The sequence below is a fragment of the Caenorhabditis elegans genome, chromosome V (assembly GCF_000002985.6).
Source record: "Caenorhabditis elegans chromosome V".
Classification (NCBI taxonomy): Eukaryota; Metazoa; Nematoda; class Chromadorea; order Rhabditida; family Rhabditidae; genus Caenorhabditis; species Caenorhabditis elegans.
The window spans coordinates 9,536,754-9,550,626 of NC_003283.11; the positions used below are offsets into that span (position 1 = coordinate 9,536,754).

At 37.7% G+C, this 13,873-nt stretch overlaps 9 protein-coding genes and 2 non-coding genes across 12 annotated transcripts; 4 read left to right on the forward strand and 7 right to left on the reverse strand.

Moving 5' to 3' along the window:
* Positions 1-17: 17 nt before the first annotated feature.
* C50F4.4 (COMM domain-containing protein) lies at positions 18-1,016 on the forward strand. Its single transcript, NM_073058.4, has 4 exons — positions 18-137; positions 213-323; positions 372-452; positions 498-1,016. Exons 1-4 carry the CDS (start codon positions 72-74, stop codon positions 801-803), a joined length of 564 nt encoding a protein of 187 aa, NP_505459.2. The 5' UTR covers positions 18-71; the 3' UTR covers positions 804-1,016.
* On the reverse strand, positions 822-2,985 carry C50F4.12 (Transcription termination factor 3, mitochondrial). Its single transcript, NM_001392578.1, has 4 exons — positions 2,899-2,985; positions 2,631-2,853; positions 1,806-2,477; positions 822-1,747 (listed from the first exon to the last, which is right to left on the reverse strand). Exons 1-4 carry the CDS (start codon positions 2,980-2,982, stop codon positions 1,407-1,409), a joined length of 1,320 nt encoding a protein of 439 aa, NP_001379123.1. The 5' UTR covers positions 2,983-2,985; the 3' UTR covers positions 822-1,406.
* Positions 2,986-3,091: 106 nt separating this feature from the next.
* C50F4.16 (Uridine diphosphate glucose pyrophosphatase NUDT14) lies at positions 3,092-4,853 on the reverse strand (the record flags this gene model as incomplete). The annotated part of the gene is made up of 6 exons (NM_073060.7): positions 3,092-3,553; positions 3,603-3,700; positions 3,746-3,854; positions 3,908-4,045; positions 4,140-4,609; positions 4,658-4,853. 6 exons carry the CDS (start codon positions 4,851-4,853, stop codon positions 3,212-3,214), a joined length of 1,353 nt encoding a protein of 450 aa, NP_505461.1. The 3' UTR covers positions 3,092-3,211.
* Positions 4,854-5,028: 175 nt separating this feature from the next.
* On the reverse strand, positions 5,029-7,473 carry mdf-1 (uncharacterized protein). Its single transcript, NM_073061.5, has 5 exons — positions 7,267-7,473; positions 6,656-7,216; positions 6,332-6,600; positions 5,408-6,282; positions 5,029-5,321 (listed from the first exon to the last, which is right to left on the reverse strand). The coding sequence occupies exons 1-5, from the start codon at positions 7,469-7,471 to the stop codon at positions 5,192-5,194; spliced, it is 2,040 nt and encodes a 679-aa protein (NP_505462.1). The 5' UTR covers positions 7,472-7,473; the 3' UTR covers positions 5,029-5,191.
* Positions 7,474-7,905: 432 nt separating this feature from the next.
* his-35 (Histone H2A) lies at positions 7,906-8,535 on the reverse strand. The gene is made up of 2 exons (NM_073062.10): positions 8,381-8,535; positions 7,906-8,248 (listed from the first exon to the last, which is right to left on the reverse strand). The coding sequence occupies exons 1-2, from the start codon at positions 8,528-8,530 to the stop codon at positions 8,015-8,017; spliced, it is 384 nt and encodes a 127-aa protein (NP_505463.1). The 5' UTR covers positions 8,531-8,535; the 3' UTR covers positions 7,906-8,014.
* A 247-nt stretch (positions 8,536-8,782) lies between these two features.
* On the forward strand, positions 8,783-9,511 carry his-41 (putative histone H2B 3). The gene is made up of 2 exons (NM_073063.6): positions 8,783-8,960; positions 9,175-9,511. The coding sequence occupies exons 1-2, from the start codon at positions 8,826-8,828 to the stop codon at positions 9,409-9,411; spliced, it is 372 nt and encodes a 123-aa protein (NP_505464.1). The 5' UTR covers positions 8,783-8,825; the 3' UTR covers positions 9,412-9,511.
* C50F4.6 (Cold-shock protein) lies at positions 9,339-10,088 on the forward strand. The gene is made up of 2 exons (NM_073064.8): positions 9,339-9,743; positions 9,796-10,088. The coding sequence occupies exons 1-2, from the start codon at positions 9,663-9,665 to the stop codon at positions 9,991-9,993; spliced, it is 279 nt and encodes a 92-aa protein (NP_505465.1). The 5' UTR covers positions 9,339-9,662; the 3' UTR covers positions 9,994-10,088.
* Positions 10,089-10,351: 263 nt separating this feature from the next.
* On the forward strand, positions 10,352-10,854 carry his-37 (Histone H4). Its single transcript, NM_073065.9, has 2 exons — positions 10,352-10,476; positions 10,551-10,854. The coding sequence occupies exons 1-2, from the start codon at positions 10,381-10,383 to the stop codon at positions 10,764-10,766; spliced, it is 312 nt and encodes a 103-aa protein (NP_505466.1). The 5' UTR covers positions 10,352-10,380; the 3' UTR covers positions 10,767-10,854.
* On the reverse strand, positions 10,849-13,083 carry nstp-10 (the record flags this gene model as incomplete). Of its 2 annotated transcripts, NM_001276912.2 has the most annotated exons (6): positions 10,849-11,180; positions 11,237-11,551; positions 11,613-12,055; positions 12,101-12,155; positions 12,202-12,287; positions 13,057-13,083. In NM_001276912.2, the coding sequence occupies 6 exons, from the start codon at positions 13,081-13,083 to the stop codon at positions 11,015-11,017; spliced, it is 1,092 nt and encodes a 363-aa protein (NP_001263841.1). In that variant the 3' UTR covers positions 10,849-11,014. The 2 variants fall into 2 exon arrangements, with proteins under 2 accessions (NP_001263841.1, NP_001359746.1); NM_001373075.4 differs by lacking the exon at positions 13,057-13,083 and having other exon boundaries at positions 10,853-11,180; positions 12,202-12,360.
* A 227-nt stretch (positions 13,084-13,310) lies between these two features.
* C50F4.17 lies at positions 13,311-13,454 on the reverse strand. Its single transcript, NR_069200.1, has one exon. It is a non-coding gene; the product is annotated as an Unclassified non-coding RNA C50F4.17 (non-coding RNA).
* Positions 13,455-13,712: 258 nt separating this feature from the next.
* Positions 13,713-13,845, reverse strand: C50F4.18. Its single transcript, NR_069201.1, has one exon. It is a non-coding gene; the product is annotated as an Unclassified non-coding RNA C50F4.18 (non-coding RNA).
* Positions 13,846-13,873: the final 28 nt, after the last annotated feature.

Below are 13,873 nucleotides of genomic sequence, written 5' to 3' on the forward strand. Positions count from 1 at the left end.
ACAATGTATTTTCTTTTGTTGTTATTATTTTTTCCCATATAAATATTTTAACCCTCGTCTTTTTAGCAGAAATGGAACCTGTTTTAAATGTATGGGACTCGTCGCATTCAATTTTAAAATCGAAAATCACAAATCGAGTAAGTTATCCTAGGATATATCCTATCGAATTCAGTGAATTTTAAAACTGAGATTTATTTATTTTCTAATTTAAGGCGTCGATCAGGATATTAGAGCGATATCCAGTGAAAGAAAAAAATGAAGTAGAAACACTATTTGATCAAGAAGAGATGGCTGGAGGTGATTCAGAAGCCCTTTTCAAATTGGTAATTGCAGCATGTTCATTTTTAATACAATTAATTCAAATTTTCCAGTGTCATCAACTCTTGAATGTTTGGAAGTATGCCATTTACTTCCAGCCGAAATCTGAAGTTTTTATTGATACATTACAAGAGGTATAATGAATTTCTAATTAACAATTCAAGAAAATTAATATTCAGAACGGTTATCCTGATGCTGTTGTCAAAGGAATTCTGGAAGCCTATACTTCTGAAACCTTTTCCCAATTATTCGAATCACTTGCTTCATGCTCTCATTCCGGAATTCCACGTGTTCTGTCAACAGACTGGACTTCACGAACAGTTGTACGTCGAAACAATATTCCATCATCCGATCGTGAAGCTGTCCTGACCTTTTCGACTGATCAAGGAGTGAAACAAGTACAACTATGTGCCAAAGACCTAGAAAAATTGTACTGGACTGTAAATAAAGTGCAATCATCATTAGATGGATTACTTGAAAGATAAGAAACGATAAATGATTATTTTATTTTGAACTATATATGCTTGAAATCAGGGGTGTGCGGCAAATCTCAAAAATTGCCGAGCTCGGCAAATTCGGCAATCTCTTTTTTCAATATTTGCCAAGCACGGCAAATTCGGCAAATTTGCCGTGCTTAACAAACTCGGAAAATTTTGATAATTTTTGATGTTTTTTGGAACACCAAAACTACCGAATTCTTAACACACATCTGGTTTCTGAATTAGTCCCGTGTAGTATGTCTGCTTAAGCATAAAACTAACTCAATTTTGTGTCATTTTACTAAATTTTTGGCGAAAAATCAATCAAAATTGTACTGTAAAATTTTTGACGTGTGCGGCAAATTTCGAAATTTGCCGAGCTCGGCAAATTCGACAAATCTACTTTTTTGAAATTTGCCGAGCTCGGCAAACGGCAAATTCGGCAAATTTGCCGCACACCCCTGCTTGAAATCCTAATGTGTATTTTAAATAATATAAATGTGTAAATATGAAAGTAATGAAATTAAATCAACAACCCGCTAATATGAAGTTCCATGGGAGGGCTCTAAATAACAGAAAAAAAACAACAACAAAAACAGGATAACTAAACTATGAATTTCTCAGGAATTTATCAAATGCTACTGGATATGTTTTAGCCGCAAGCATCGCAAAACCAGCATCAGAAGGATGTAAAAAATGTTCAAGGCTAACAAGATCACAGCTTTCTTTTGAAGATCCTTCTGGATCGGTAACTTCAGAAATATCAATTTTCGATTCTTTTTTTTCGGCCAACTGATAATTTGCTCGTCCGAGGCGTTTAAGGAAGTCATGTCTTGACTTTATGACGCTTAATGAGCATCGAAGAATGAATGGATGCTCCAGAATAGTTTCATTGTTGATTTTCATGACGTCGCGAACGTATTTGTAGGTCTTCGATACCAATTTAGAATCTGAAAGTTTTCAATTTTATACTAATTAGTCACTTATTATAAAAAAATGAAATCTCACCCATCATAAAAATTCTTGGATCCTCCATGACTAACATTTTTAGTTGATTTGTAGTGAAGTTGAGTTCTTTGTTAAACATCTTAACAAGTCGTTCAATTGGTCCAGTTCCAAACATTATAATTCGAGGTTCCTTGACGATAATTTCTCTAGTCGCTTTTGCTGATAACTTGAACTGTTGCTGTAACCATCCCAATCGTGAATCAATCAACTGAACATTGCAATTCAACCAATATCTATATTCATCAACGATCTTTAGTCTTTCAGACTTTGTGAATTTCTTAAGCTCTAAATAATTGAGCCTTGTTTGCATATCATTCACATCTTGAATTAAAAAGAACGGATTTCTTGTTAAATATGGACCAATCGCTTCATTTTCAAACCCTATTTCGTTTTGCATCAATTCAATTTTCTGTCGAACGTCTTCTATTTGCAACCGTAGTAGATGCTTTCCAACAGTTGTCGTGTTTTCAATTTCAGCAAGGTCTACACCAATATCAACTAAAAATCGAAGAAGCGGCGAGTGATTTACAAATGGAACAATGGAATGCGAATGAACTGGAGGAAGTTCTGAGGGATCAAATGGGTGAGGATTCGATGGAGACGCTGGTTCAGTGAGGTCAGTATGATCAAGCTCTCCTTCTGTGTATTCAATTTTCCGGTATGTTGCTTTTCCTGAAATTTTTTTATATAGTTAAATTTTCAAATCTTTTAGACCAACTGGTGCTCCGATAAAATAAAATAATTCAACTAATAATGGTGTTTCGGCATTTTTTGAACGAATTTTTCAGAGTATCTGGAAATATAATCAAAATTATGAAACCCTACCAGTTTCAGATTTTAATCTTCGCGCCTCTGCAATAATAGCCGATGAAATTGTTGCTACTTCTCGTGTGTTCTCAATTTGACATTTGTCATCAAAATTTTGAATTATCTCTAAATTAGTTTGACTTTCTTCATCAGTGAGAGAACTTTGAAGACTCTTCTCCGAAACAGTTTTTACTTGCGTTGCAGGTTTGAAGGAAAGATCTGGAGGCTTCTTTGGTGTAATCTTAAATTAGAAATTAGAATAAAAATACGTTACATTAGATATTACCATAGTCATGCCTCTCGTTTGTTGCCGAAATCCAATAATTGCTGTAGTACCCATAAAACGAACAATCGATGCTGGTACTGTCATTGTCTGCATTTAAAAATGTTTAAAATGTCCTGTCCAAGGATATCTCTGACACTCAAAAAAGGTAGATAGTGGTTTCTACACACGAAGTCTCTAGAAATCTCACATTCTGCATGATAAAATAATTTATTATTCATTAAACAGGATGCGTATAAGACACCGGTCTAGATAGGTCTATGTACAATTCGATGGGAAATGTTTTTAAATATAGAAAAGCAGGAATGTATTCGATTTACAGCGTGTCTCTCTCGAGAAGCTGATCAAGAGCAAATCCAATGGCATAGTAAGTAGTTGGTGGTCCTATATTGTGTTGTCGGTACAGAGACGGCAAATCCGCAAAAGAAACACGAAGTTCTTCAATGTCTTCATCTTCTTCCTTCTCACAAAGTCGTGCTTTACTAACATCCACGGCAAAAATAGATTGGGTGTCTCCAGATTGACCGATTCCCGGAATACACTTTGCTTGGAGTTTAAACGAATCTTCTGGAAGATCGTAGCCAAGTTGCTTCACTGAGATTCGAGCGAATTTTCGAGGATCGTCGAAATCCGGAACACGGTTAACAACGAGTTCAAGCTGGAAAATTACATATAATATTGTGGGAAATACAGCATTCTAGACTTACAGTGTATGCAATTTTAGGATCGGAATTCGAGAAATCAATCTCATCCAGAGGCTTTCCAATGTTTTCTTTCAAAAAACGATTTTTTCCAACAAACACCGCTGTAAACTTACATTTCATTAAAGTTCGATTTAAAAATTACTTACGTGCACGGAGTTTCTGCAAGAAAATCAATTCTTTCTTCACCATATCTACAAGAATACATGTAGCTGTGTTTGGACATAAGGCTAAATCCCAGTTGCGGGTTATTCCATTCTACAAGAGATTCTCATTTATACATATAATTTAAGAACTTTACTTCAACTCACAATTGTGAAAATCATTCTCTTTGGATTATAACCATACTTCTTTTTGTCAAAATCAGTGTTGAATTTTACGTTCGAAATGGTTTTTACATTGTGCGGCTGCCATTGATATCCAGTTGGTGGAGTTGCGATGAGCCCTTTCTGTAAAAATTTTAAATGATTGTCGTAAACACACGTTTTTTAAGAAGGGTTTTTCCAGTCTTCAAAAGTTAAATAAAAATATGCTTTTATTCACCTTTTTTGGATCCAAAACCAAAAACCACCATTGAAAAGCAAAAAGAACGCCTGGAGGTCCTTTCACTTCTGCATGTGTTCCAATAGCAGGGCGTGCAATTTCACGTGCAACGTTGACAGGGTAATAAACTTTAGTAATTACTTCTCCCTCATGAACATTTCCACCTCCTTCGCTGATTTTCATGGATTCGTCGATTTCCGCGTAATATAAATGTTGAGCACTTCCAGATTGATGAGCACCCACAACAAATGTTATTACATGAATTAGATCATCAGGATCCACACGATATCCACATTCTTCAGCAACTTCTTCTGATGCAATTTCTCTAGGAGATAATCCTTCCTTGTCAATTAGTCCAGCACAAAGTTCAATGGTGTAGCCAGTTTCAGAATCATAGCTGCTCCAGTCAATTTTATCAAATTCTTTACCGTGATTCTCCGGCGAATTTGAAATTGATGCGGTGAAGATTGCTAAAAAACAACTTAACGCTCACATTTCAATAGAATAAAATTGGAAACCTGGTCGAAATTGACGAACTAGAAGAAATTGCTCTAAATCTCTATGAAATAGAAGAATGGATACACTGCTCATTTTTTGATTGAATTCACTAACACGTGAATTTCCATCCAATGTGTAAGACATCTCCATTCCTTTCTGATATTTTGATACAAAATCAGTCACAAAAGAGACATCACTAATTTTTGACGCTGTCATCTGAAAATATATTTTCTTATATCATTTAATTGCGGTATCATTCAAACTCGTTTTAGAAAAATACAGGATGTTCAAAAACCAATTTTCCTATTTTCATAATGGTATTTCTCCTATATACGAGCAGATAAACTTTAGATTGTACGAAACAATATACCATAGTAAACATTGAATTGGAAAGAAAATATAACGTTCATTGTGTGATTAATTTTGATCACTACACGTTTTAGATTAAAAAATAAATAAATAAAATGGAATGAAACATCAAATATTCAGGTAACAGTGTATTTAACAGCTTCTCCTTTGAAGAAAAATAATTGAGATCTAGATAGCTCAATGATTTAGTCCTCGTGTAAGACACTGAATGTATGTGTTCTCTCATGCATCGTCTCGTCAAAATCTCGATCCTGTTCCAGCTGAAGAGTCATTGCTGCTAAGAAAGCCGGAATCGAATTTCGGTCGCCAATGTACCTGAAAAAACATATTTTAAGAAGATGCCTCACAACAACGGGGAGTATTTATACTTCTAATAGTAAGTAACCAGAAAATTAACAAACTTTTTCATAAGTGGCTCCCACTTTCGAAGCATTTCAGTAGTTGATTCACAGCTGACATCAAGCATATCGATGCGAGGAGTTCCATAGAAATACTTAAACACGAACTGCTGAGCGGAACCACCTTCATATTCGCTTTGTACAGTGCATATTCCTTCGTCTGCATCTTTCAGTTTGATTTGGAGACCGGTCAGAGCAATACAAACTTGCCGGAACTTCGACGAGAGTTCCTTATGAAGATTGTAACTACTTTCGAGTACTTTTTTCTCACTTTCGCAGTCGTAAAGACGCTTCTCCAATTCAGCAAACTCTTGCTCTCTCCATTGATCACCAGCTGGAGCATCTGTCAACTTTCTTTTCCTACTTTCAGACGCTTGGAATTCATTGTGAGCATCTTGGAGTGGATTAGAAGCCATATGGAAAATCTGTGTACTATTTCCGGCATCGGTTGGAGCAGGTAAAGATGCCGGTTCTGAAGCTGGGACAGTTAAAGTCATGCTGAGAACTTCATCGAGCTGAGATTGAGATTCTTCCAACTGTTTCTTGACCTTCTCCAATTCATTGTTGCTCAACTCTAACTGTTCAGAGAGCCGGCTTTTCTCATTTTCAAGGTCTTGGCTTCTGACTCTCTCGCTCGAAAAAGCATCCTCAAGTCGTTCGTTGCGACGAGCACAGTCTGTGCTTTCTCGCATAACTTTCGTCATTCTGGAAGTAGCTGCTTCAAAATCTTTTTCGAGCTGATTGTTCTTCGTAATGAGCTGAGTGATTCTGTCAATGAGCTGCAGTTGCTTAGCGGAATTGTCTGAACTCGAAGGAATTTTCTCGTCTATATTGAACAAGTTCCCTGCTTGGCCAATCCGAATAGCTTCAATCTCACTCTAAAATAAATTAAACGTGAAATTAGTTTAACAATAATTATTCACTCACAAATGTGCTGTCCAACTGCTTATGGAGAGCTTTCTTCTCAAACTCTAAAGTACGATTACGTTCTTCGAAAATCATCGACCTTTCAGCACGCCCACTCGAGACATTCAAACGATCTTTGAGAACACTGTTTTCCAGTAGTAATCGCTGAATTTTCTCATCTTTCTCGTAATCAATAAGTGATCGATTGGCAATGCAGCCATCAGTCATCATTGTTTGATCTTCTGGCATTATGGTGTTATTTGAATCCTCGAGAAGTGTGAAATTGGATTCTGAAAATACGAATATATTTGCCTGCAAACAAAAGTTTGAAAATTCCGGACTTACGAGGTAGAGTAAAGTTAGCAGCCGATTGATCAGCACGAGCGATTTCTCTTTCCGTTTCAGGAGATGGTGGTCTACGGGTAGCAAATGAAACACCTTCATATTCTAGCAGACTTCCTGAACCAAGTTCTTCTACTGTTTCATCATCATAATCGAATTGTTCAAGAGCCCTGTACATCTGTCTTGGAACTGCATTCAATCGTGTAACTTCTTCGTCGTTTTCAAACTTTCCGTCGTTGTCTATGTACAATTTCACAGATTCCAGCTGAGTATTCGCCATTGAGTACCAAGTGTAGTATTTTTTGCCGAATGCTGTCCAAATATCAACGTTTCGATTACACTCTGCGATGGTGTCATCTCGTTCTTGCTTCAGAAGTTCGACTTGCTCTTGCAGCTCCAACATTTTCTCACGATTCGTCTCCAGATCAATGGTTTTTTCAGCCAACTTCGCTTGATTCGTTTGCATCATTTGTTTCATACGTTCGTGATCTTCACGGAGTGTTACCAATTGACGCTGTGCCGACTCTTTTTCTTTTTTTGCACTTGCCAATTCGATTGGAGCCACTAAATAAAATATTTTAAACATTTTTAATAAATGGATTAAGTTAATTTACCAGGTGAGAGTGTCATATCGAAATTGATTTTTCTGGCCTCCACCGGCGCATGTCGACGAAATGTTGCCTGCTTCAGCTTTTTTTCTGTCTCTGCTTTCAACGGAAACTCTCTTTTGAACTGTTTTTTGATTTCTTCAGCGAACAACATTGTAGCTTCCGACTCTTCATATTCGTCTTCATCGACAATGTCTTCATCGTAATTCATGTCTGAAAAAAATCAGTTACATAATGTATTACAGTGAGCGATTCGAATTTTGAGATAGAGATTAATAATATGTTTAATGCAATCAAGGGAAGTCAAACAAATCCATTCGCACAAAAACAGTTTATCGAATGTCACCAAACAAACTGCGAAGAAATCTTAAAAATAACGTCTTCCCGCCCACTTGCAAGGGCGCGGCATTATGCAATGCTGCCGCACACTTTTCCCAGCAATTCTTCAGCCTCATTTTTTATTATTATTTGGTCATTCGGAAACATGTTCGGACACAAGAACATGCAAAAATAGGAAAATATGATCTTGCGAATAGTTTTTTTTTCAAAAATCCGAATTTTGGGAAGTTTCTTACCTGGAAAAATTGTATTTAAAACAAATTCTTATTTTCATTTTAAAAAATAATTTACTGATAACTGCAAAGTATATGAATTTATTTCATTTACAATTCAGCCGAGTAAACAATACATTCAGATGACATATAAATTAACGGGGCGGAGTATCTTTAGTTGCAATATTCATCTGTGACACTGCTTATTCTTTGTCTCCTGCAGTCTTCTTTGGGAGAAGCACGGCTTGGATGTTTGGAAGAACTCCTCCTTGGGCGATGGTGACTCCAGCCAACAGTTTGTTCAATTCCTCGTCATTACGGACAGCGAGTTGGAGATGTCTTGGTGCAATACGGGTTTTCTTGTTGTCACGGGCAGCGTTTCCAGCCAACTCGAGAACTTCGGCGGCGAGGTACTCCAGAACTGCTGCGAGGTACACCTGGAACATTATGTTTTTAAAAAGTACAAGAGCAAAAGTGATATAATTTGGAAAATGCTAGCAAGTTCAGGTTTGAACGATTTTTTAATCTAGGAAATGCACAAAACACAGCAGCTCTAAAATTCTACATACCGGTGCTCCTGCTCCAACACGTTGTGCGTAGTTTCCTTTACGGAGAATACGATGAAGACGACCAACTGGGAATTGAAGTCCAGCTCTCGACGAACGGGACTTGGCCTTTCCACCGGTCTTAGCTTTTCCTCCCTTTCCACGTCCGGACATCTTTGCTGAAATTAGGTTGAATAACAATGAACTAGAAGTCTAGATGAGCAAATTGGAGGTGAAAGAGAAACAGAAAAGTGGTCTAAGCCGACGAAAATCGATGCAAAATACGCATGCGCACACGCGCCCGCCTCTCTATTTAACTATTTCTCTCGGTGTGGGCGGAGTCTAGTTCCGCGGCAGCGAGAGGTGGGGCCACCGCTGGCGAGTATAAAAGCGCTTCGCAGCGCTCATAGACAACACTCGCCAAACACATCGATTCGTTTCGCATTTTCGTTTCGTGTCTCATTCGATCATGGCCCCACCAAAACCATCAGCTAAAGGAGCCAAAAAGGCTGCTAAGACCGTCAGCAAGCCAAAAGACGGAAAGAAAAGAAAGCATGCTCGTAAGGAATCCTACTCGGTCTACATCTACCGTGTTTTAAAGCAGGTGAGAATATATTCAAATCGAATAAGTTATGATAAAAAAATGTTTTAGCCATTAGCATGTTGTATGTTAAAACTACGTACCACTTAGTACGAACTGCAACGATATAATACCGGTATTTAAAAATCATTTAAATTAGTCTTGGGGGATCATAGAAATCAAAATAATATTAAGTAGTTATTCTGTCAAATCAAAAATATTATTAAATAATTTGCAGGTTCACCCAGACACCGGTGTGTCATCCAAGGCTATGTCGATCATGAATTCGTTTGTCAACGATGTCTTCGAGAGAATTGCTTCGGAAGCATCTCGTCTGGCCCACTACAACAAGAGATCCACCATCTCTTCTCGCGAAATCCAAACCGCTGTCCGTCTCATTCTTCCTGGAGAACTTGCAAAGCATGCTGTTTCAGAAGGAACCAAGGCTGTCACCAAGTACACTTCCAGTAAATAATTTATTAATGATTACGATCTCCCATTAACACTCCTATTCCCCAATGTATTTATTCATATGTTCCTGTTTTATACTAAAAACCTAATAAATTGGTATTGGTAAAGTAAACTCGATTTTGGGAAACATGTGCGAGCGTTAGTGACCTCAGACATCTGTCGCTCCGCCCCTCCACCGCATATGGGTATATAATATACACTACGTTGGCATTCATTAGTCAACCAGTCTGCACAACACCAAATCGACGCGCAAAAATGCCAAAGAACACCAAGAAGAGCCAAGGAAACAAGAAATTGGAGATGACCAATAAGCAATTCGATGATTTGCTGAAGGAGGTAAGACCTATTTTATTTTACTTAGAATAGCCTAAACAAAATATCTTTTCAGATGGGAGGTCTCCCAGAGGGAATGAATCTCGATCCAGAGCTTCTCGCAGTTCTTCGTCAAGCAACAAATGCCGAGTTCAACAAGGTGGCCAAGGAGAAGTATGGAGATGTTCCAGAAGGTTCAGATGATGACGAAGAGCAGCAAACTTCGGAGCAGAATAAGGAGCAGCAGCAGTCATCCAGTTCGAAGAGTACTTAGTTGTGTTCTTCGTTTTCGAAAATTTCTAAATTCTCAAACCGATTCTTATTTTCAAGATCTCTTATTTTTACATCAATAAAACCATTTTGCTCAAAAATATGATATTTATTCTTCACCGTCTTTCCGAACACTACGAATTTCAAGGAAAACCCTTGGAGGACTGTTATTTCTGCTGCACAACCTTTCCCGCGTCATCGAATCCGCAAACACGCCACCAAGTTTTTGACGTATTTTTCGTTTCTGTGACGCTTTTCTGACATGTGTCCCCGCAGGGTGGTTCAATCTGACTCCACCCATTTCTGCTGGCGTATAAAAGAACGACGACGAGTGACGTTCAATTCTGTTTTTATCAACTCATTCGCTTTCGTTTTCTAACAACTTTTAATCATGTCTGGACGTGGAAAGGGAGGAAAAGGACTTGGAAAGGGAGGTGCTAAACGGCATCGTAAAGTTCTTCGTGACAACATCCAGGGAATCACAAAGGTTAGTTTTTTGAAAATAAATATATATTTTTAACTTAAAAATATTTTATCTAATTTTCAATATTTACTTTCCAGCCAGCAATTCGCCGTCTCGCTCGTCGTGGTGGAGTCAAACGTATCTCTGGACTTATCTACGAGGAAACTCGTGGAGTTCTGAAGGTCTTCCTTGAAAATGTCATTCGTGATGCTGTCACTTACTGTGAGCACGCCAAAAGAAAGACTGTAACCGCGATGGACGTTGTCTATGCCTTGAAACGTCAAGGAAGAACTCTCTACGGATTCGGTGGATAATTCACTCGGCTGAGCCGAGGTTACTGTAAATATATATCATGAAAACCAGATCACTCGCTTTGAAATTCAATAAAATATTATCCGACTTAATTTTGATGTTCTTCAGAAACAATTTATAAATCGATCTATACATTATAAGCAGTGGCTACCAACCATATCACACGAAAGAAAACAAAGAACAAAGAGTTAATACACCGATTGCACTGGATAACTGAATAAAATGCAAACTTCGAGCAGCGGCATCAAGATTAAACTGATTCCTCGGCCGCATTTCCATCTCTTCCTAAAAGCTTCACTTTGTCAGATTTTGCCTCGCTAGCTGGAGACGCTCCTGAATTTTTCTTGTCCATGACACGTTTCTGAACGTAAGTGTACATTCCGGATCCGAAAAGAACAACGAAATTGCTTGTCCACCTGGAATTGTTTTTATATTGAATTAGTTTTATTTTAAATCAAAGTCGAGTACATACCATAAAAGAGTTTTTAATTCTGAATACCAAACTACAGCCATTACAGTCTGAGCAGCTGCTTTGGCAGTTCCAGAAATATTGTGAGTAAGAGGCGATGTTGCTTGAATTTGCCATCCAGTGACGTATCCCATCATAAATCCGAAAACGCCACCCAAAGTCATAAGAATCCAGAAGGTTGTGTCGAAGAGTTTATCGAAATAGAAGACTGCTCCGAATTCTCCATTGAAAAGCATAAGTGGGAGGAAAAGAACAAGAGCATTCAGATTGTTGTACATTGTTAGGCGCCAGAGACAATCACCAACAGATGAGAGAACTCTAAATTAAAATAAATTATTATTTAACTAAAGTCTAAAGCTGACAAAATAAAAGTACTCACTTTCGCGTGTAAATTGCATTTAGAGCAACTGATAGACTTGCTAGTACTCCAAAAATGACACCCGTGTAGGAAAGAGTTCCGGTCACACCTTCCTGATCGACTCCTAACAGGAATCCAAAAATAATAAGGGCACAGCAACCGATCGCCTGTCCTGATGTCTTTTGTCCGAGGATCAGATAAGTACAGACAACATTGAAAACGGTCGTTAAACTACGTCCAACATAGTAGAAACTGACGCCAACGTATTTGAGACACAAATTATTGAAGGAAATCATAGCGACAAAAACGACAGAAAGAGGTAATACTTCTCGGCTGATTTTTGCATCAATTGGCATCGATGGGAATTTGAATAAACCATAAGCTTTTGATGTTTTACTGAGGAATAAACACAGAAATACGGTGACCAAACATTGATACCAAGTGATGAAAAGCGGAGCATCAAGCTGAAAAAAGAATAATTATTGATGTTCGAGAATTGAACAATTTACCTGCACACTAGACAGCAAATACTTGTTGAGAAACACTAATCCTATTGAGAAGACCCTGAAATTGGAAAATTTAGTTGAATAAAGAAACCTGAATAGCGTACCAATATGCTGAAACAGCTGTGATGACCTGCTTGTAACTCTCCCATTTGGTTGGATTCTCACGATTTCTCATAGCTTCGAAGAGGGCCTAAATTAGAATGAAACGTTTATGAATGGTAGTTAAGGCGGGAGGCAGGACAAACATAGAACGTGGAAAACGTAGAAATGGAAGAGGACGAGAAACAGGCAACACCCGACAACTAGGCCATTGTTGTCGAGTTAATTGCGGGCATTGCTGCCGCAGTTTCTGCTCGATTATTCAGCTTTCTAAGGTTTTAAAGAGTTTGAATTCGTATAAAAATTATTTATAATTAATTGAGACATTTGTAAAAGTTTAACAAAGGTGAAAAAGTAGTTTGTTCACAATAAAATTAACAATATCGTGAGTAATTCTTTACCTGCTTAAGAAATAATCAATATCGAAATCGGCTTTTAACTTTTTTAAAAATATAATTTAATTTTTTAATTTGTGAGAATACAAACGCATTTATGGAGGGAATTACCAAGGAAATAAAAGAAATAAAAGAAAAACCCCTCTGCAAAAATTATTTCGGAAAAAAAATGTTTTCAAACAGAATAACAATGTGCAAACACGGCCACGTCGAATTACACAATATTCTATTTACAGTAACGTGTCTGCGTTTTTGCGTGACTGTGAATGCAGACGCAAAAAGACGTAAACGTTTTTCACGGCCCGGCAAGTGGTACATCCATGCAAATGCGCTCTACTGATAATTGGAGTGTAGACCTCTCCAATTTTTTATATGCATCATAAAAAAATACCACTTCTCGGGCCGTGTTTTTTAGACCAATTTTTGAAAACGGTTTTTCAATATATTGTTGCAATAAATATCTACTTTGTTGTTTTCTTCATGCAGTTTCATCGTATTAAATTAATTTTTGTCAAACAATCACTGTGGTTATGCATATAGTTCTCGATCAAACCATTTATGTTCCTCACGTTTATTAAATATCGCATTTTCGATAGCTCCTCATGTTTTCTGAAAACGTTACTTAATGGTGTTTTCAGAATAAAAATTAACTTATTTATTCTGACTGCCATTTTTTGTTTATGGGAGAACACTTGAACTTCGACGGCGCGCTGAGCAGAGTTAGTGTAACGGGCGCTGGCAGCTGACTGATACATAACGACGAACACTCGAAAAGTAGCACTTGTAACTAAATGCTAAATCGAAAACCTACCGAGAGCGTGAGAGATGGCAAGAAGTGGCCATAAATCTTTGTATCGGCGGTCTCAAGTGACCAATCCAACTCGATCTAGTAACATTACACGATGCTCTACTGTCAGATTGTTTTTGTTATTCTCTCCTCTCCCTTTCAGTTTTACTAAATTTCTATTGTTCATTTTCTTTAAAATAATACAAATTCTTGTGAATCACTGGATAAAATAACATATTTCAGACCTTCTCTTTGGAGCTCCAAATGCTCTTTTCTTTTTACCTCTGTCACTCTCTTTTCCTTCTAGTCTATCGCCTCTCGCTCATTTTATCAAATCTTCTCGCCGCCGTTGTCGAATGAGGAGGAGGAAGACGGCTGCGCCCATTCCTCTCGGTTTCCGCCGCCTTTCCTTTCTTCTCATCTCCTCAAATATCCATTTCCGTACGACAAATCGAAAAGAAATTCTTCGCATTACGCACCTGATTACCATTGTTT